This window comes from Pelophylax lessonae (assembly GCF_965119305.1).
Source record: "Pelophylax lessonae genome assembly, chromosome: 4".
NCBI classification, from domain to species: domain Eukaryota; kingdom Metazoa; phylum Chordata; class Amphibia; order Anura; family Ranidae; genus Pelophylax; species Pelophylax lessonae.
The window spans coordinates 421,270,370-421,293,313 of record NC_138771.1 but is presented as its reverse complement, the minus strand read 5'-3'; the positions used below and the strand labels follow the sequence as shown (position 1 = coordinate 421,293,313).

General features: G+C 46.7%; 1 protein-coding gene across 2 annotated transcripts in view; it reads right to left on the bottom strand.

Moving 5' to 3' along the window:
• LOC309551929 (securin-like) overlaps positions 1–22,944 on the bottom strand; it is a gene marked incomplete at its 3' end in the record, with an annotated part of 249,689 nt that overhangs the window by 213,545 nt on the left and 13,200 nt on the right. Inside the window, exon 5 of one of the 2 annotated variants that reach the window (XM_082252650.1) lies at positions 19,394–19,473. The exons of the other annotated variant lie outside the window; for it this stretch is intronic. Coding sequence (XP_082108776.1) covers positions 19,394–19,473 — 80 coding nt within the window. Of the gene's footprint in view, positions 1–19,393; positions 19,474–22,944 lie in introns of those variants that run through there. 2 annotated transcript variants of the gene reach the window in all.

Here is a 22,944-nt window from a genome sequence, read left to right as displayed (position 1 = left end):
CACCCGACCTAACTTTCTTTACTCATCACAGTGGTTGGAAACAGGTTCTGGACACACAAAGCACATATGCTAGCAGAAGCACAGCAGATCGATAATAAGCAGCAGTGTGCGTAACAGGTAACAGTAATGGTTGATAATATACAGCAGTGTGATTAGTAGGCAGTAATGGTTGGTAATACACCCTAGTAGTTAATGCACAGAAATTAGCAAGCAGACATTACAGGGGAATGTATCCTTCTTAGAGTGCAAAGTGCATTTGAGCAGGTTAGAGGTATAATGATGGTAGAGACAATGGTATTGATATGGGGTCCCCTGTGGGGTACTTATCGGTAGTAGCAACTTTGCAGAGGCAGCGGCAAGCAGGGTTTCAGGAGAGGAGACTGGCAACATCTGGTAAGAGATGCTCCGGTCGGATGAGTAGGTCAGCGGTGCAGGGTCACTGGGTAGGCACAGTAGCGTCCGGTAAGGCGACTGCTATGAGCGGTTGCACGAACAAATTGTTTGTGCAGACCGCTATTTGAAATAGGCACCCGAGCGGCGCCCGAGAATGACGTCACGCGCGACGTCAAACGTCATGACGCGCACATGCGTTCCACCTGACCAGGGGGTGGAACGCAAACAGGAAGAGGAAGTCAGAAATCTTACAGCCACATACAGAGGCCCAACATCCAAGTAGCACCGTCAGGCAAGCAAGGGAAACTGGTTTCTTTGGGGAAACCGATTTCGGCACAACACCGGCTGATTCCTGCTACTGCTGGGAGCAGCATGTGGCTCTGGGGACAGATGGGATGGATGGATCACTGCTCCGCTGCTGTATGTGCTAGTTGTCCCTTCTGGCTCTGACCCTCTATGAGGTAGTGATTCCTGGGGTCCACTATTCAGGAATAATCGGATTTTTGTAAGATCTTACCGTAAAATCCTTTTCTCTTAGCTCATTGACAGACGTAGTCTTCTTGATTCACAAGAACTGGGTTATGTTGTCTCCGCAGGAGCAGGACTAGGCAGAAAGAAAAAACGTTCTGGCTCCACCTTAGGGGCAGTCCCTGAGGGTATATCCTCCCTCTCTCTGCTACAAGGCATCAGTTCTGTCACAAAGCAGCAACAGAGAATTTAACCCAACCCAACTCAATGATAGAGGGGCGGGTACTACATCTGTCAATGAGCTAAGAGAAAAGGATTTTACGGTAAGATCTTACAAAAATCCGATTTTCTCTGTCGCTCATTGACAGACGTAGTCTTCTTGATTCACAAGAACTGGGACATCCAGAAGCAGTGCCACAAATGAGGGGTGGGATTGACCGAAATCAAAATCCAATCTAGAAGGCCCAACCGGTGCCAAACTAGAAGTTTTAAAGGCTCATTATAAACAAAGAATGAGACTCAAATGAAAATTTCCAACGGAAAAAAAAAACCCTCGAGGCAGACCACTGGTCTCCTCAAATGGCGGCCTGCAAAACCTTGCGGCCAAACGAGGCATCAGACGATGCCATTACATCAACTTTATAATATTTTGTAAAGGTATGCACCGACGACCAGGTAGCCGCCTTGCACACCTGGACCACTGACGCCTGATGGCGAAAGGCCCATGACGCACTAAGTGCCCGAGTAGAGTGCGCCTTAACAGGGAACGGGGGCTCCCGACCCTTAATAGAATAAGCCTGTACCACCGTCTGATCCATTTGGAAATAGTCGCGGCAGATGCAGGCAACCCCTTTTTGGGTCCATCCGGGATCACAAAAAGTGAATCCGTCTTGCGAAACGAGTCTGTCGTTTTCAAGTATACCCTGATCGCCCGGACCACATCCAAGGAGTGTAAAGCAAACTCCCGAGGATGACTGGGCTTAGGACACAGGGAAGGTAATACAATTTCTTCATTCAGATGAAATTCTGAAACCACTTTTGGTAGGAAGGATGGATTCGGACGAAGAACCACCTTATCTCTATGAACCACCAGATATGGGGAACGACAAGATAAAGCGGCCAGTTCTGACACCCTGCGTGCAGAAGTGATAGCCACCAAGAAGGCCACCTTCTGGGACAACGTAGGTAGAGGAATCTCCCTAATATCTTCAAAGGGAGGTTTCTGAAGAACCGACAATACTAAATTAAGATCCCAGGGTGGTAACGGCGCGCGCACTGGCGGAGCCAGATGTCGCACCCCCTGGATGAAATTCCGCACCAAGGAAAGAGTAGCCAAAGGCTTCTGAAAGAAGATAGCTAATGCTGAGACCTGACCCTTGATAGTGCTCAAGGCCAGTTTCTGCTCAACCCCTTGTTGCAGAAAAGCTAATATTCGACTAACCGAATAAGACCGTGGACGGAACCCCAGAGGTTCACACCATGCAATGTAGGACTTCCATGTACGATGATAAATCTTTCTGGAAGTCGCTTTCCTTGCTTTAACTAGAGTAGGAATAACTGAAGCTGACAATCCCTTGTCCTTCAGCACCTGGGTCTCAATAGCCAGGCCATTAAAGCCAGCGATCGTAAAGCAGGATGGAAGATCGGTCCCTGAGACAGTAGGTCCTCCCTGAGAGGAAGTCTCCACGGGACGTCCGCCACCAGTCTGACCACGTCGGCGTACCAAGCTCGGCGAGGCCAGTCCGGAGCTACCAGGATTACTGGAATTCCTTCCTCCTCTATCCTGCGAAGAAGTCTTGGCAGTAACCCGAGAGGAGGGAAGGCATACATTAGCTGGTATTGCCCCCACGGGGCGATCAGTGCATCTGCGGTCTCTGCTAGAGGATCGCGGGAGCGAGCCACGAATCTCTGTACTTTCCTGTTGAATCGTGATGCCAACAGATCCACATCCGGGGTGCCCCACCGTAGGCACAACTGGTGGAAAATTTCTGGATGGAGGGACCATTCTCCCTGATCCAGAGTCTGACGGCTGAGATAATCTGCCTGCCAATTCTCCACCCCCGAAATGAACACCGCAGAGATAGCTGGAACAAATCGTTCCGCCCAGCGAAGAATGCAAGCCACTTCTTTGGCCGCTCGGACACTCTTGGTGCCCCCCTGGTGATTGACATAAGCCACGGCCGTGGCATTGTCCGACTGGATCCGAACCGGGCTGCCCTGGAGCTGCTCGGTCCAGTGAATCAGACAAAGTCTGATCGCTCTCAGTTCCAATACATTTATCGGCAACCTGGATTCTTCCAGGGACCAAAGTCCCTGGACAGATAACTGACCGAGAATTCCTCCCCATCCGGATAGACTGGCATCCGTGGTCACTATCGTCCAATATATTGGCAGAAATGACTTTCCCTGGCTGAGCATCGGAGACCGAAGCCACCAGACCAGAGACTCTCTGGTCTGTTTGCTCAATCGGATCCAATTGTCCAGGGATTCCGGATTCCGATTCCATCTGAGAAGAATCTCTTGCTGAAGAATTCGGGTATGGGACTGGGCAAATGGGACTGCTTCGAAGGAAGCCACCATCAACCCCAGAACCCTCATGCAAGTTCGAAGAGAAGACCAGCTGTTGGATAGTAACAACTGGACTGCTGATTGAATCTTCCGGAGTTTCCCTACCGGAAGGAAAACTCTTGACCTGACTGTGTCTAGAATTAGACCCAGATATTCGAGCCTCTGGGTGGGAACCAGAAATGACTTTTGCTGGTTCACCAGCCACCCGAATTCCTGTAAAGAAATTATAGTAATTTCTATGTTTTGTAGCAGGGTCTGAGGAGACTCTGCATGAAGCAGGAGATCGTCTAGGTAACCTAGAATCGATATGCCTCTTTGGCGCAGTAGTGCCAACATTGGGGCCAACACCTTCGTGAAGACCCGAGGAGCCGTGGCGAGACCGAAAGGTAACGTCACAAACTGATAGTGGTTCTCTTCTACGGAAAAGCGTAGAAACCGCTGATGTCCTGCGAAAATGGGAATGTGAAGATAGGCGTCCTTGATGTCTATGGACGCTAGGACATCCCCTGGATGCAGGAAGGCTGCTACTGTGCGAATGGATTCCATCTTGAATTTCCTTATGTTGAGAAAGGAATTGAGTGCCCTTAAGTCCAGAATTGGACGCACTTTGCCCTCTTTCCTGGGTATTGTAAATAGGTTTGAATAAAACCCTTGAAAACGTTCTGTCCAAGGAACGTGGACTACCACTCCTTGTTGTAGTAAATCCGTGACTGCTCTCCGCAGATCTTCTAAACGATCCGGGGATAGTCGGATATTGGAAGGGAAGAATCGCGCCGGTGGGAGAGATCGAAACTCGATCTTGTACCCTGACCTCATGACTTCGCAAACCCACTTGTCCGGGATTCTGGAAAGCCATGGATCCGGGAACCGGCGAAGACGTCCCCCCACCCCAGTTATGGGTGGGGGCGCACCTTCAGGCTTTGGATGATTTATCTTCAGGTCTGGAGGGGGCGGGCTTTTGCTTGCCCGACCAATGTCCCCTGAAGCCTCCTGAAGGAGCTTTGGAGGACTTAATTTTTTCACCCGCGGGACGAAAAAACTTTTTGTGAGCAGAGAAAGAAGGCCCTCGTTTTTGACGAGTTCCTTTACCCTTAACATTTTGCGGTAAAAAGGTGCTCTTTCCACCCGTGAGATCCTTAATGATCTCATCTAAGTTGGCTCCAAATAGACGCTCTCCTAAAAAGGGGATATTAGCCAATGCTTTTTTGGAACCTTGGTCGGCTAACCAACCTTTTAGCCACAGTGTACGCCTGAGAACCACTGCTGAAACTGATGCTCGCGCCAATAATGGAGTGGCGTCTAACGCCGCATCACACACAAACTGTAACCCCTGTATCATTTGTTCCAACAAATCTGATACCGCCTGAGGGACCTCTTCTAAGTCCCGGCGTAACCACTTGGTCCATTCAGTTACAGTCTGCGAAACCAGTCCAATAGCAATTATTGGTCTGAAAGCTGATCCAATCAAGGAAAACATGGTGCGAGACATAGCTTCTATCTTGCGATCCACTGGATCTTTAAAAGACGGAGCGTCTTCTAAAGGAATAACCGTGGCTTTATTCCATCTAGCAATTGGTGAATCCACCACAGGTGGTTCTGTCCATTTCTTAATGAGGGTTTCCTCAAACGGATAACGCCTGTTAATGCGTTTAGAAATAGCAGAGGTGCGTTTTGGCAGACTCCATTCTTCTTTGATTGGATTGCCAAAACATTTGGGCAATGGAAAAACCTTCGCCACTTTGATGCGTTTTTTAGTCCCAAAAGGGATTTCAGTTTCAGCTATTTCCGACGGAATACCCTGTAATCTTAAGGTTTCTTGAACAGATACAATGAGTGCGTTTACCAACGCTTCCTCTCGGGCTATGGCTGATGCCGAAACATCCTCCTCACTGTCTGAAGAGACAGTACCCGAGACACCAGATGAAGTACCTGCAACTGCAGAAATAGGCTCAGATTCTGAATCCGAAGTTTCAGATAATAAGGGGTTAGGCGGGGGTCGCTTTCTTGCGCCCTGTCCCTGACAAGCCACTTCCACCCGGGACACAAAAGTTTCCATAATAGCTGACAATGATTCAACCGTCAGTGGGGTGCTGGAGGATCCTGCAGACACCTCGAGGGGATCCGGTGGAGATACATGAGTGGCAGGGTCCATGTTAATTCAGGACACCTCTGCCAGAAAAAACGAAAAACTTTTTTTTTTTAAATAAATAAAAAAATACCTCTTCTTTTTTTTTTTTTTTTTTTTTATGTGTCTCCCCCTAGCGCAATAGCGCCCCTCAGAGTACCTGCTTCTCGATCCCCACAGAGAGAGAGAGGGACCCCCAAGGCTCACCACCCGATGCAGAGAAGTTTCCAACCAACTGCAGTCAGCGTCTGTCTTTTACAGACTGGAAAGAGCTGTGTTAGTTTTCCCGGGTAGAAGGACGTGGCTCCGCCCCCTGTGTACGCCTTCCGGCGTTCCCAGCTCTCCACGAGGTAGCTGGGCTCATCAAACATGGCCGCCCCCATACGGGAGACAATAGACTCCAAAAACATGGCGGCCGGCGTGACCTGAGGACATTCATGCACCCGGTCTACGGCAAAATGGCGGCGGACTGCCAAAATCGTTTTTCCCAGCACATCCACCTGCATCTCTGCTAAGTGGCGGTTTATCGATCTGCAGGAGGTACACTACAATTAAGGTAGGATTATACCTCCTATGTCTGCTGTAATACTACAGTCTGCTGGGTAGAGTGTTAGCTCTCAAACCAAGTCCACTTCCCACCAAACACATACTGTATTTACAAGGGGGACTTTTAGTGTCAGATATATACTGACCATGTATGGAGGGGCCCATAATTTATACTGCCTCATAACGAGGAAAAAAGGGAACGTTTACTCACCATACCGAACCGACAGGCACCCTCTCTTCACAATACCCTCTCCACCGGCGTGGGGGGTTGTGGACCATTCCGGACGCCTCGACTCTCTGGTTCCTGGCGTCCAAGCGAGACTTTTAACTCGCAAGGTCAGTCCCTCCACTGGGACTCTGTCGCGGCCGACCCAGCGCGGAGCTCTGGTCTGCACGCTCTCGTAGGCAGAAACCGGGGTGACCACTGGATCTCAACATCCAGCCCGTCGCCCGGCCCCGCATACTTACTTGAATGTGTCGCGGCCGACCAAGTGCAATGCAATGGTCTGCGCGTGCTCGTAGGCCGGCTGGGGTGACCACTAGTGTCGCCCAGTCCGGCGTATTTGCTTGAAGATCTCACAGGAAAAAACACTGGAGAAAACTACCTAAAAAATATATATATATTTTTTTTTTTTCTAAAGAAAAAATCTTGCCAGGACCAAAAAGATCCCAGCAAGGAACTTAGGTCCTTACTCCTGACTAGACAGAAAAAAACTGATGCCTTGTAGCAGAGAGAGGGAGGATATACCCTCAGGGACTGCCCCTAAGGTGGAGCCAGAACGTTTTTTCTTTCTGCCTAGTCCTGCTCCTGCGGAGACAACATAACCCAGTTCTTGTGAATCAAGAAGACTACGTCTGTCAATGAGCGACAGAGAAATTAAAGTTCAGCAATCTACTTATTTTTTTCAAAGTCAGCTCATCCTCAACCCCTTTTTTTTCCCCCATTCACAAAAAATTATATATCTCTCTGCTGTGCCATACCTGCTACAAGAAAGGACTTTGCTTGCTTTGGAAACCGCAGCTTGGCATCGCATGCCATTAAGCAGCTTATGATCTACCAGAACCTTCTCCACCATGGATTCCCCCAGTTGTACTCCCCCTAGTATGTATGATGCATGCATATTCTCAGCCCCCAGTGCATACCTTTACATTTATCAACATTAAACCTCATCTGCCACATAGCTGCCCATTTAAACTGTGCATTGAGGTAAGCTTGTAAGCTGGAGACATCCTGTAAATATATTATTGCACTGCATAGCTTGGTTGAAACTGCAGAGACCGAAATTAAACTTTTTCCTCCTAGATCCTAAATTATTTATAAATATATTAAAAATTAAGGGTCCCAACTAGTGATGGGCTGAACACCCCCCCCCCCCCCTTCGGTTCGCACCAGAACATCTCGATCAGGGAAAAAGTTCTAGCAAACATGCAAACTCTATTAAAGTCTATGGGACACAAACATGAAAAATCAAAAGTCCTCATTTTAAAGGCTTATTTGCAAGTGTTTGCCATAAAAAGTGTATGGGGACCTGGGTACTGCCCTGTGGGACATGCATTAATGCAAAAAAGTTTTTTAAATCAATCATTTTTACAGGAGCAGTGATTTTAAGAATGCTTAAAGTGAAATATAAATTCCTTTAACTATCATGCCTGGGGGTCCCCTTAATGTGCCTGTAAAGTGGCGCATCTGTGCGATGTATGTAGCCTGCTGCAGCAATCCTGTAAAGTGGCGCATCTGTGCGATGCATGTAGCCTGCTGCAGCAATCCTGTAAAGTGGCGCATCTGTGCGATGCATGTAGCCTGCTGCAGCAATCCTGTAAAGTGGCGCATCTGTGCGATGCATGTAGCCTGCTGCAGCAATACTGAAATTTTAAAGGAAAAAAATGTAATTTAAACTTGCTCGTGGCTGTAATGCATTGTTGGCTCCCGGCAATACACAAAAAAAAATTTGAAACAAAACCTGCCTGGAGTCCCACCCCCAGTCCATATCAGGCCCTTTGGGTCTGGTACTGATTTTAAGGGGAAACCCCACACCAAAATTGAAAAAAACAGCGTGGGGGGGGGTCCCCCCCCCCCCAAATCCATGCCAGACCCGTATCTGAGCAAAAAGCCTGGCTAGCCAAAATTTTTTTTGGGGGGGGGCTAAGACAAGCGAGCCCCCCCCCCCCTCCTTAACCATACCGCTTGCCCTCAACATGGGGAGCGTGCTTTGGGGTGCCCGCCCAAGCAGCTTGTCCCCCATGTTGATGGGGACAAGAGCCTCTTCCGGACAACCCTGGACTGTGGGGCTTATTGGCATGGGCCTTCAGATCCTGCCCCCACCCATGTGAATCGATATCAGAAACATCGTACCCCTACCCAATCACCATAAAAGTGTACATAAAAAAATAAACAAACAAACACAAAAGCCAGTTTTTGACAAGTCCTTTAATAAAAGGAAAATAAATAAAAAAGAGTGTCCCCTGATGTAAATCCATTGTCAATCACGTCGCCAGCTGCATCCAGGAATAAAACATGCTCCCACCTCTTCACACGCCTACCTGCTAATGAGCTGTTTGTTGAGCCATGACAGCTCTTATAGGAAAGGGGCGGGGAAATCTGCTGACATCGCTCGGTGGCACCGCCTCTTCTGACCCCGCATCAGTAATTTATTCACTACACCAGGCCAGTGCATTATGGGGTGCTTGTGACGTCAGAAGGGGTGGGGTGTCCCTACCCTTTTCCTATAAAGGCTGTCATGGCTCAAACCGCTCATTAGCCAGGAGGCGTGTGAAGAGGCAGAAGCATGTTTTTTTTTTTTCTGGGTGCGGCGGGAGACGTGATTGACGATGGATTTACATCAGGGGACAGCTGGTCACATAGTAAATCAGAAAAGCCGTTGATCGGCTTTCCTCAGTTCATGCCTGATAGGCATGAGTAGAGGAGAGCCGATCTGTGGCTCCGACAGAGGGGGGGGGGGCGGGGTCTGCACTGGTAATCGGCATTGATTACCAGTACAGACCCTTGGGGGGTGCCACTAGAGCCACCAGGGATGGCAATGAGGGTGCCTGCCAGTGGTGCCCTCCTCAGTTCTGCCCTCCATTGCCATCTACCAGTGCCGCCCACCAGTTCCCACCAATGCTGCATATCAGTGCAGCATCATCAGTGCAGAAAAAAAAAAAAAAAAAAACTTTTAAAACTTTTCGTTTTTTTTATTTGTTTAGCAAAAAAGAAAAACCTTGCAGTGATCAAATACCACCAAAATAAAGCTCTATTTGTGGGGGGGGGGGGGGGACATTTGGTTTTAGGTACAGTGTTGCATGACCGCGCAAATGCAACAGTGCTAAAAGTTGAAAATTGGCCTAGGCAGGAAGGGGGTGTAATTGCCCTGTATTGAAGTGGTTAAATTCTGTCATAGGGTTCCTCTTAACCACAGGGCACTTCACCCCTTCCTGCCAAGACCAATTTCAGCTGTCAGTGCTCATTGGAGTTGATGGGAAATCAGTCAGCTTGGCATGGCAGTGCTCACGAACAATAAGTGACAAGGACACAAAACTCAGGGAGCACCGAGAGGGGACTCAGGACTAGAACATACCTATACATTATAAAAGTGGGGTATGCCTGTTCACTACACTAACTCACCATCCACTAACTACCTGCCTAACCTCTATTATCATATACACGGCTGCCATGTAAGCAGCCTTATAGTGTGGGGCGTGGACTTCACCCCAGAGCCATGATTGGTTAAAGGCAGCCTGACTTTGGTTAATCATGGCTCTGACAAGACACTGCTGTGATTGGCCAAAGCATACAGGTCACGAGTAATTTATTCGCTGCACCAGCGAAGTGCATTATTCCCACGGAGCGCCCCATTTAGCAAACAACTGATGTTCGACACAAATATTAAGCCCACCCCTAGTCCCAACACTGAATGTTGGAGTACACCATTAGTAACCCTAGACCATTCAGAGTATGACTAATACTCTGAATTCTGTCTTTTAGCCAGTTTTCCATCCATTTACAAACTGAACTTTCCAAGCCCGTAGACTTTACCTTATCCATTATCTGTTTGGGGAACTGTCAAATGCTTTTGCAAAAGCCAAGTATACCACAGTAACCCCTCTGTCCAAGATTTTACTTACCTACTCTTAACCTCCCTGGTGGTAGGATTCTTTCGGATTTTAGGTGCTGAAAGCAGTACCATTATTTTGCATGCAATTCTTGTGAACAAACCAACTGTATACATTACATATATAATTACACACACATAAAACTGCAGGAAAGGGCACTGGGGGGGGGGGGGGCAAACTAATTTATTTTGAATTGTATCAGTGCGTTTTACATTTGAATTTGCCGCTGGTTCCACCCCCCTGCGACGTCATGTCGCAGGAGACGGAAGCCAGGGCACAGAGAGGATCGGGAGGAAGAACCGCCGGGATACATCGCTGGATCCCGGTGACAAGGTAAGTAACCCTGCTTACAGGATCCAGCGATGCTTCTAGCGGTACCCGGAGTGTGGCTCAGGGTTACCGATTTTGGCTCTGAAATTTATCCCCGAGCCACGCTCGGGAATACAGCTAAGAAGGTTAAAAAAAGAAAAAGAAAAAAACAAACAGGATTTTGACAACTGTTTTTCATGTACCAATGCTGTGTCTAAAGTGGATGTAAACCCTTGCATATACCATGTGAAGGGAACAGCCTCAGATACATAGAGATTTGTTAATCTCCCTACACAAGTTTACATGTATATTTGCTGTCTTTATATATTCTTTAGACAGTGCACAGTGTTAGAGATTTTCCTCTTCCTGTTCAGCACTGGGCATGGATTCTTGGCATACAAGCAAGACAGCCGATTATAGGAAAGGCTTCCCCCACTGCCAGATAAGCAGAGACTTGCAGAACTGTGCCAAGACAAGCTCTCTGCTAATCTATTTAACCACTTAAGCCCCAGAGAATTTGGCTGCTCAAAGACCAGGCCCTATTTTGCGATTTGGCCCTGCGTGACTTTGACAATTGAGTGGTCGTGCGACACTAGCCAAATTAAATGGACGTCTTTTTTCCCCACAAACCGCTTTGTCTTGATGATAATCACCTGTGCGATTTTTATTTTTTGCGCTATAACAAAAAAGCAACCATTTTGAAAAAAAAACGCAATAAGCGTATGTTGATTGGTTTGCGCAAGTTATTTACTAACTATGGGAAAGATTTTTATTGATTTTTTTTTTTTTTTTTTAAATGGTGGCGGCGATCTGGGTTTTTTGCGGGACTGCGGCAACAGATCGGACCCGACTGACATGACACTTTTGGGGAGTACCAGTGACATTACTACAGTAATCAGTGCTATAAATATGCACTGTTACTGTAAAAATTACACTGGCAGGGAAGGGGTTAACTTTACTGGTGATCAAGGGGTTAAGTATGTCCCTAGGGGCATGGCTTGTGATGCAATCACAGACATACGATCCTACATAACAGGATCACAGCCTCTGACTACTTTAGTGAGAATGACAGACAGCTGTGTTTACATCAGCCGTCTGTCTCTCTTGCGGGAGATCACAAACTGCCGGTCACACGAACTGGCTCCCCAGGGAACGAGCAGGGGCGGGAGCGTGCCGCGCGCTCACCCCCTACAAGCTCGTGGGTGAGCGACGTAGGGCTACGTTGCTTTGCCTGTAAGTGGCTGAGTGCCGCAGTAAATAGTCAGGTGGTTGGACAAGTGGTTAAAGCAGCCTCCTACTACACAATTTAGCCTGGTTTTATCTTGGGTGGCGGAGAACTTGTCAGAAGTTATGTCGATAACAGAGCAATGAAAGAGCAGAAAGACAGGGAACTTAGGGCTTGGAGAGAGACAACACTTCATATTTCATGAATCAGGTTTACATCTACTTAAAGTTATTTTTCCAGCACGAACCCATCTGTGTGGTAGTTTACAAAGTAACTATAGACCTGTTAACGTGATACTGCAGAGTTTATTAAACACTGATCTTTAATATAGGCACCACATTGGGATAGTACCACTGGATTGGCATAAAGCCAGTCATAAGCATCCCTAAAAATAAAGAGAACAGCTTACTTTTTGCGTTAGTTTCATATCAAAAATGAAGGTTACTAAAGTACCAAAATTACTCTACCCTCTATCGAGCCTAACCAAGCTACATCAGCCTACAACCAAGCCTGTCTGGATGTTAGCAGCCATATTGTTGCTGCTTATATCATACAACCTAGGATGGGGTGTGGTTTCTAGTTGGTAGAACATCTTCGATTTATTGTGGAATTTATGAAATAAGGTCTTACATTTTTTTTAAAGACATTTTTGTATACTGGTGCATAACAAGTCCATGGTTGTCCCAATTTCATGCACATGTCCCATGAGGTATTGCTCCTTACACTCAAGCACTCACTGGCATGGACAGTGAATACAGTTGTATGTGCTGCACTGTATACTGATCTGTACTGCAGGTCAACAATCAGTTGACCAATTCGTAATGAAACCAGTTCACTGCCATTTTATAATTAGTGGTTTCAGTCCTTTTTAATCCAGCAAATGTGTACTGTTACACCATGCATACGCAAGAGGTACATGCCGTTATGCATGTGCATCATAATGAGAAAATATTGCACTTTAGGGACAAAAAGCTATTCGTGCCTTCAGGAATGTTTAATGTGTGCTATTAAATGTTGGGCAGTTTCAACAGCCAACAGCAGTCACCAATGCAAAAAGCTGGGTTATACTTACTGATAACTCCTTTTCTAATAGTCTTCCAGGACAGCCCATGAGAGACGTTAGGCTCCTCCCCCAGGGACAGGAAACACATTCCAAAATTAAAATAAAAGGCGGTCCCTTAGTCCTCACCTTCAGTATTTCATGAGAACCACAGGACACCCTGTAAAACATATACATAGATATATAGACACATATCATACATTATACATAATACCAGATAGTTCGGGTGGGAATCCGGCTGTCCTGGAAGACTATTAGAAAAGGAGTTATCAGTAAGTATAACCCAGCTTTTCTCAAAGTCGTCTTCCAGGACAGCCCATGAGACGATGAGCAAGCACTTACCAGTCTAGGGAGGGACAACTGCCTGGAGCACCTTTCGACCAAACGCCTGTTCCTGAGAAGAGAGGAGGTCCAGGCGATAATGTCTAACAAAGGTCGAAAAGTTAGACCAGGTAGCTGCCTTACAGATTTGGTCTGGTGAGGCACCGGCCCTTTCAGCCCAAGACGTGGACAATGCTCTAGTAGAGTGTGCAGTAATGAAAGGTGGAGCCACCTTTTTCACTATATAGGCTTCTGTGATAGCCTGTTTGATCCATCTAGCTAAGGTTGCCTTAGAAGCTTTTTCCCCTTTATGGGAGCCGGAAAATTGTAAAAACAAAGTATCAGTCTTCCTGAAGGTTTTAGTCACCTCCAGGTATCTCAAGAGGGATCTTCTGACATCCAAACAGCTAAATTCTTTCTCTTTATTGTTGTTTGGGAAATTGCAAAAGGAAGGAAGGACTATGTCCTGAGTCCTATGAAAAGAAGAGACCCTTTTTGGCAAAAATCCTGGATCTGTTTTTAGCACAATCCTGTCATCAAAAATCATAAGAAAAGGTTCTCTGATTGAGAGAGCCTGTAATTCGCTAACTCTTCTAGCTGAAGTTATAGCTACTAAAAATAAGGTTTTTAGGGTGAGCATTTTTACTGATAGGTCTACCAAGGGTTCAAACGGACTGGTAACCAAGGCCTGGAGTACCAGGGATAGATTCCAAGCTGGACACGTTTTAAGCACGGTTGGCTTTGTCCGGGCAATTGCTCTGAAAAAGGCATTCACATTTGGGTCTTCTCTAAGGGAAAACTGAAGAAAGACACTAAGGGCGGCAGCCTGTACCTTTAAAGTCCCTAAGGAGAGACCTTTGTCTATGCCTTCCTGAAAAAAATCCAAGATAGTTGGTATATCTGGGGAATGTCTCTGATTCTCCAACATCCAAAAATGAAATTTCTTCCAGATTTTAGCATACATTTTTCTAGTGACCGGCTTTCGACAGCTGGTCAATGTTTTGATGACTCTGTCTGAGAACCCCTGAGAGCCTAGTATTTGTTCCTCAGATACCAGGCCGTCAGGTTTAGGGTCCTGAGAAATGGATGGACCACCGGACCTTGTGTTAAGAGATCTGGTCTCCAAGGTAAGGTCATTGGAGGTTGCGCTGCCAACGCCTGAAGGCGTGCAAACCATGGCCTTTTGGGCCAGTATGGGGTTATCAGTATCATCTCTGTGTCTTCTAGGATGAATTTCTGAATAACCTGTGGGATCAATCTGATCGGAGGAAATGCGTAACAGAGTCTGACTTTCCAGGGGTGGGCGAAAGCGTCTATGCCTAACGCCTGATCCCCTTGAGTTATGGAAAAGAATTTTTCTGTTTTCCTGTTTGCCTGGGAGGCAAATAGATCCACTACCGGTAGGCCCCATGAGGTTGTGATTTTGAGAAACACCTCTGGGTTGAGGGACCAATTGTCCTGGTTCATCTGGTGGCGGCTGAGATGGTCTGCCAGATAATTCTGCGTCCCTTTTAGGTGAATGGCCGAAATGGATGTTAGGTTCCGCTCGGCCCAGACAAAGATTTTCTGTGCAATGGTTTGTAGGCCCAGACTTCGAGTACCTCCCTGCTTGTTCAGGTACGCTACCGTTGCTATATTGTCTGACCTGATCTGTAGATGGCTCCCTTCTACCTCTACCTGAAAAAACTCCAAGGCCTTTTGGACCGCCATAAGTTCTTTTTGGTTTGATGAAGACTTCCTTTGTGCTGGGGACCATGTACCCTGCGCCCATCTGTCCTGCAGATATGCTCCCCATCCGGAAGCGCTTGCATCCGTGGTAATCCTCTGTGATACCTGGATGGTCCAGTTTAGCCCTCTTGATAGGTGAAGAGAGGATCTCCACCACCAAAGAGTCCTTTTTATCTTGGTGGGAATCCTTACTTTTTGTTGCAAGGAACTTGACTGCCCATCCCAATTCTGTAGAAAGAATTTTTGGAGTGGACGTTGTTGGAACCTTGCCCAGGGGACTGCTGGGAAACAGGAGGTCATCAAGCCTATCACTCTTGTGACATCCCTCAGAGAGACCCATAAGTTGGTCTGTAAAGAGGCAACCATCAGGTTCATTTTCTCCATCTTGCACTGAGGGAGGAAGATCATCTGATCCCGTGAGGAGATTTCGTAACCCAGGTAGGTCACTCTTTGTGAGGGTACCAGGCAAGACTTTTGTCTGTTGATTATCCAGCCTAGGGAAGTTAAGAATTCCTGAACTATGAGGAGGTCGGCTTCCAGTTTCTGGTATGATTCTGCCACTACCAAGATGTCGTCCAGGTAGGGGGTGATCATGATAGCTTTTAGCCTTAGAGGGGCTAGTGCTTCCCCTAGGACTTTGGTAAAAATCCGTGGGGCTGAGGACAGCCCGAAGGGCAGTGCCCTGAACTGGAAGTGCTTGACTTCCGGTCCTATCTTTACTGCTAGCCTCAGGAATTTCTGATAGGATGTGTGTATGGGGATGTGAAAATACGCATCTTTCAAATCTAGGGTTGCCATGAAACACCCTGGGAACAGTAGGTTCCCTATGGAGTATATTGATTCCATGCGAAAGCGTTTGTATGCTATTGAAAGGTTCAGATTGCGTAAGTTCAGGATCAGTCGATGACTTCCTGAGGGTTTTTGAATCACAAAGATGTGAGAATAAAACCCTGTTCCTTGTTCTTCTCTGGGGACTGGGATAATTACTTTTTGATCTAATAGGTCCCCTAACTGAAGACTCAAGGCGGAGGCCTTGACTGGATCCCTGGGAAGATTTGTGATCAGGATCCTTTCTGGAGGTTGAAGACAGAACTCCAGCCTGTGTCCTTGGCCTACTAGGTCCAGAATAAAAGGGCTGGAAGTAATCTTCTTCCACAGTGGGAGGAAGGCCCCTAATCTTCCTCCCACTCTGAGAAGGGAGTCATTGGGGCTGGTTGGGGCGTTTAGGAGGGTTAAACAGGATGTTACCCCTCCCCTTTCCTTTATGCCCCGTCCAATGTTTTTTGAAATTTTGCTGAGTTTCAAAAGACTTCTGCTGTTTGCCCCTGCCACGAAAATTCCTCTGAGCATAGGGGAATTTTTTCTTATCTGGGAATCCCTTCTTTTTATCCGCTGTACGCTCCAGGGCTTCTGTTAAGCCTGGGCCAAAAAGGTGGTCGCCTGTGAAGGGAAGACCACAAAGGCGAGATTTAGAAGTAATATCTCCCGACCATGTCTTGAGCCATAGGCTTCTTCTGGCCGTATTAGCTAAAGCTGAGGTCCTTGCTGCCATTCTTACAGCTTCAGCTGAAGAATCCGCCAGGAATCCTATTGCCTGGAATAAGAGTGGAAAGGATTTATTAATCTGTTCCCTCGATGTTCCTGCAGTCAAGTGTGTTTGGATTTGAGATAGCCACAGCTCCAGGTGTCTGGCTATGCAGGTGGATGCCAGGGCTGGCTTTAAGCTCATAATGGAGGCTTCCCAGACCCTACGTAAAGAGATATCTGTTCTCTTATCCATAGGGTCTTTTAGTGCTCCTGAATCCTCAAATGCCAAGTCAGTTCCTTTGGAGATTCTGGCAAGAGAGGCATCCAGCTTAGGGATTTTGTTCCAGGGCTGTTCCACACTTTCGTCAAATGGATACCTTCTTTTTAAGTTTCTTGGAAAAAAAAGGCTTTTTATCAGGAGAATTCCATTCCTGTTTAATCACATCCAATAGTGAGCTATGCACAGGGAACACTCTAGCATGCTTTTTATGACTAGCGTACATTAAGTCATGCTTAGAGAGATGCACTTCTTCCTCCTCAATCTCTAGAGTGGTATAAACCGCTTTGAGTAGATCATCTACATCCTCCAGGCTCAGTTTAAAGTTGGAGCTATCATGGGAAACATTGCTTTTTGGTTCCTCTCCTGATCCTGATCCCTCTGCAGAAGAGTGGGAAGAAGAAACTTCCTCCTCCAAAACCAATGGGTCAATTAGGGATGGTGGAGCCTGAGCTGGGGTGGAAGGCTGGGCTGGTGCCTGCATCTTTTCAATGAGAGTCCTGAATGAACTAAATGTACTTTTTAGCTCATCTCTCACTGAGGACAGCATTTTCTGGGTAGAGACTGCAGAATCGTCTCTGACCAGTTTAGCTATGCATGCCCGGCACACTGCTTTGTTCCAAGAGGAACTCAATTTTTCTCCGCATACAGCACATTTCTTTTTGGGGGGCTGAGGTGGGTTATTGTCCTGAGCCTTGGCCTGGAAGATAAAAGACAAGGGAATTTAATTAGAGATACTTGTCCTCCTCCCACCTCTTGTGGATAGAAAAGAGGGAGCGGTGCTGCTTAACCCCTGCCCCTAACGATAGAAAAGAGAGGGGGGAAGGGGAACGGAGTTCCTAACAGGTACCTGCAAATAGGGTGTCGTTCCCCCTTGCTTACCTGAGAGGTGCCGATGCCAGAGCCGACTTCCGCCGCCTGTGCGGTTGCTGCCGTGGTGTCCATCGCTCTGTATGGTGGTCCCAGCAACTGCTGTTTCCCCTAACATCGGTCGCCCATTTGAACTCTGTTTGCGCCTTCGGAAACTGGAACGAGGGTTTCCGGCGCCCGCGGATGCCGTCACTGCGCCGGAAGTGACACTGTCACTTCCCGTGAGGCCAGAGTGGATACGCTGAGTTCCGCCCCCTCCGTCTTTGGCGCCAACTTCAAAATTTCTTCCGAAGTTAGCGGTTCACGGGTACACAGCACTGCTGCTCCAAGGAACCGGCCGACCAACGGAGTGAACTCCCCAACGCTCCACCAGACAGCATCCGTAGTCCTGCCGAGAGGCTAGGAGAACAGGAGACAGCGGTCAGCCCCTATTGCGGCACTAAGGGGTACCGCTATGGGCCGAGGAGATGCATCTTTCCAAGTCTTTCCATGGACAGTCCAGGAGACCGGGAGCTTCAGTTCCAGGAACATGTTACCCCCTGTCCGGAGGAAACAAAAATACTGAAGGTGAGGACTAAGGGACCGCCTTTTATTTTAATTTTGGAATGTGTTTCCTGTCCCTGGGGGAGGAGCCTAACGTCTCTCATGGGCTGTCCTGGAAGACGACTTTGAGAAAACTATACCATACACCGCAAGGTGTCATTAGATCCAAGTTTGTTGCAGCAAAGTCATAATGGCTAGGCCATTAATTGCAAAATCTGAACCGGCCCTAAATGCAGAATTACAAACCATTTTGTGCTCTTATGCCTATAGGACAGGGGTAGGTTAACCCTGAAACCATCTGATCTTGGGGGGGGGGGGGGCCCTCCTGATTACACACAGAGCAGGTCCCTCTGCTTACCCAGCGCACTCAGTTGTTATGCATGCATCGATGGGTGGGCACTCACTGTGCATTAGGGGGGCAAACCTGGAAAACCAGTTGCCAGTAGCAACATCATACCAGCTAACATTACACACACCAAAGAGAAGCAGTTGCAGCCATCACATTAGGGGTGAGTTAAAATGTTTGACCAAAATATAACAGGCACATTAAGTTGATAATTTTGTATGGCCCCCCTGAATGATTTCAAAGATACCCAACTGGCCCTTGGCAGAAAAAAGGTTTCCCACCCACCCCTGCTATAGGGGTACACAGAGCATACTTTGAACTGGTACCAAAATCCTCAGAAAGTCTCCCAGAATATGGAGCAGATGTGCATAGTAATCTTGGCTTGGAAAGAGCAGCCAATTGGGTGCCATGCACAACTGCTCCAGTCATGGAAATCCTGTGTCTGACTTGTGCCATCTAGTCATGACAATTGTGCAGACAGTGATTTGTTGAACCAAAAACCCTCAGTGGAGGAGCATTGAAAGCACTGAGGCGGCAACAGTACTGCCTTGGAGAGGGGTGGGGGAATAAGTGATCAGATGACAATTTTCACAGTGATTTAGTCCCCGCTCTGGTGCAGGTTTGAAATTAAATCCTTACTTTACCCAGAGAAAAAAAAAAAGTTTTTCCCTTCTATTATTTCAACTCTGTGGGGGGGGGGGGGGGGGGGATGGGTGACAATTAATGAAGACCACCATCAAATCCCAAAAGCCAGATACTTTGTGGGAGCAAGCTTAGACAGGAGACCAATCTGTATTAAAAAATCTTGATACTGGCTGTTATCAAAAAGTTTAGAAAGTGAATTCATTGGGGAAAGTTAAAAAAAAAACTAAAAAAAAAAACAAAAACCACACAACTTTAGCAGAGACCATTACAGATTATGAAGTCAACGTTTATTTAAAATTATATACATAGTAAAAGCCATACAAAGTAACATGCTAACAGGTTAGCATCTGGGGCAAATCAAGTGCGAGATCATCAAAGGTTGTCAGGAAAGATGGTAGTGTGCTTGAAATATCTGAAGAAAAAAAAAAATAAAGTTACTTCTACAATTCATGTTTTAGACATCTAAATACAAAGTATTAATCAGTATGAGATTTAAAAATGAAAAAAAAAAAAATGTTACCCAACACTTTGTGCCCCAGCCCCATAAGTCATCTACACTGCCCAGACTCTCCAAGTGGTTTTACATGCGCACCATCCTACCATTCTTGAGGGACCTCTAGAAGCCACAAGTACAGCTCCCCAAAGGAATGAATGGGGGGGGAGGGGGGGGTCACAGTGCACTTGTGCAAAGAGTCTGGCAGGAACAATTTCAGCAGAAAGCTTGCAGCTCTAGGCAACAAAGAATGGCAATTGATAGAACAGAGCTAAGGCAAGTGTTACTTAACCCCTTCCGTACCGCGTCATGTCAAATGACGTCGGCACAAATCCTTTCGATCCGGGCGGACGTCATATGACGGCGCCCGGATCTCCCCGCTACTGCGCGCCCCCGGGGGCGCGCAGCGCGGCGATCGGGGGTGAGGCTCGTCCCTCGGACTGAGCCCAACCCCAATCAAGGTAAACAGCCAATGAAATTGGCTGTTTACCACGTGATCGGCTGTGTCAATCACAGCCGATCACATGAGCGGCTCCAGCGCGAGCTGCTCGTTACTTCCTTAATGCACGCCCCCCGGGGGCGCGCAGCGCGGCGATCGGGGACGAGGCTCGTCCCTCGGACAGAGTCGATCCCCGATCTAGGTAAAGAGCCAATGAAATTGGCTCTTTACCACGTGACCGGCTGTGTCCAATCACAGCCGGTCACAAATGTCATCAGAGAACACAGTAACTAGCTGTCACCGTGTTCTCCTCCTCACACACTGATCCTGTGTGAGGAGGAGATTGTGGTAACAGCTAGTTACCAAGTACAGTGCACCCTAAACACACTGATTGCCCCCCCCCCCAATAAAGAGCACCTGTCACTAGCCCATCAAAGTACCCGAGTACCTGTCACCAGCCCATCGGGTACTCTGGCGACAGGTACTCGGGTACTCTGGCGACAGGTACTCGGGTACTCTGGCGACAGGTACTCGGGTACTTTGAGTACCCGTCATCGGAGTACCCGAGTACCTGTCACCTACCCATCAGGGTACCCAAGTACCTGTCACCTACCCAACAGAGTACCTTCCACCTGCTCATCAGAGTACCTGACACCTGAAGTACCCGAGTACTTGCCACCTGCTCATCATTACCCATCACTACTCATCAGTACTCATCAGTACCCATCATCTATTAGTATCAGTACTGATCATCCGTACCCATCATCAGTACAGTATCAGTATCACCTATCAGTATCAGTACTACTCATCAGTACCTATCACCTGCCTGTCACCTGCCCATCAGAGTACCCGAGTACCTGTCACCTGCCTATCGGAGTACTCGAGTACGTGCCACTTGCTCATCAGTACCAGAGTACCTGTCACCCTTTATACAGCCACCATGTCCAAGTCCAAAAAGGTTTATATACGTCGTCCGTTTAAACCTAAATACCGGTGTTATGGCAGCAGATAGCTGCCATAACCCTGGTATTTTTTTTAAACGGTGGACGGTTGGCTTTCCGATAAGGGTGGTCCCAGTGGCGGATTCGCCGGGGGGATCACCCTTCCGGGGTGGCGGAAGAGGTGCCCCCCCCCCCCTCCCGCTGCATTCTGGTCCTTTTCCCCGTTTACCGGACCCGCCGGCAGCGGGGAAAACGATCCGGTCCCAGATCCTCACAGACAGGATGTCGAGTGAGGGCAAGCTTGCCCTCACTTGACTCTATGGTCTTGGAGGACCGGAGCTACGGCAAATGTCATTGCCTAGCAACCAGTTTAAAGGTCCCTTTTTTTTTTTTAATTTTATTTAATTTTTTTTTTTATTTTTTCTATCTTTTAGTGTACTTGTGAGATCTGAGGACTTTTTGACCCCAGATCTCACAAAAAAGAGGTCCTGTCGTGTTTACATTTCTTGTAATAGAAATAAAAATGATCAATTTTTTTTTTTTTTAAAAAACAGTGTAAAAATAAAAAATAAATAAAATAGTAAAAAAAAAAAAAAAAAAAAATTAAAGCGCCCTGTCCCCGCGAGCTCGCGCGCAGAAGCGAACGCATACGGAAACCCCGCCCACATATGTAAACAGTGTTCAAACTACACATGTGAGGTATTGTCGCGATCGTTAGAGCAAGAGCAATAATTTGAGCCCTAGACCTCCTCTGTAACTCTAAGATAGCAACCTGTAGAAATTTTTAAAATGTCGCCTATGGGGATTTTTAAGTACCAAAGTTTGTCACCATTCTGTGAGCGTGCGCAATTTTGAAGCATGACATGTTGGGTATCTATTTACTCGGCGTAACATTATCTTTCACATTATGGAAAACAATTGGGCTAACTTTAGTGTTTTCTTATTTTTTAATTAAAAAAAGTGATTTTTTTCCCAAAAAATTGCGTTTGGAAGACCGCTGCGCAAATACGGTGTGATAAAAAATATTGCAATAATCTCCATTTTATTCTCTAGGGTCTCTGCTAAAAAAAAATATATAATGTTTTGGGGTTCTAAGTAGTTTTCTAGCAAAAACAACTGATTTTAGCTTGTAAACACCAAATGTCAAAAATAGGCCTAGGCAAGTGGCTAGGATGCATGATGATGCTCCTTGGATGTTTAGGCCCCTCTATATGGCTAGGCTGTGAAAAAGTCTCACACATGTGGTATTGCCATACTCAGGAGGAGTGGCAGAATGTATTTTGGGGTGTCATTTTTGCTATGTACATGCTATGTGTTAGGAATATTCTATAAATTTACAACTTTGTGTAAAAAAAAAAAAAAGTTTTATTTTTTTCCCACATTTTCCAAAAACTTGTGGAAAAAAATGACATGTTCAAAGGACCCATAATGCCTCATAGAATATACGTTGGAGTGTTTGCTTTCCAAAATGGGGTCATTTTGTGGACTTTTCCATTGTATTGGTGCTCTAGGGCCTTGAAAAGTGTGATAGGTAGTAAGAAAGTTTTATGTGTATTTATGCTCCTAAAACGCCTTATGGTGCTACTTGGACGTGGAGTCTCTTTTTGTGGCCAGGCCTTGTAAAAGTCTCACACATGTGGTATCACCATACTCAGAAGGAGTAGCAGAATGAATTTTGGGGTGTCATTTTTGCTGTGTACATGCTATGTGTTAGAAATAGCTTATAAATTGACAACGTTTTGGGAAAAAAAAAAAAAGATGTTTTCTTCATTTTCCCAAGAATTGTGGGAAAAAATTATAACTTCAAAAAACTCACCATGCCTCTTACTAAATACCTTGGACTGTCTACTTTACAAAAAAGGGTCATTTGGGGGGTATTTGTACTGTCCTGACATTTCAGGGCCTCAAGAAAGGAGATAGGCCATCAGTACATCTGGTGTGATCAATTTTCAGTAATTGGTACCATAGCTTCTAGACTCAATAACTTTCACACAGACTAAATAATATACA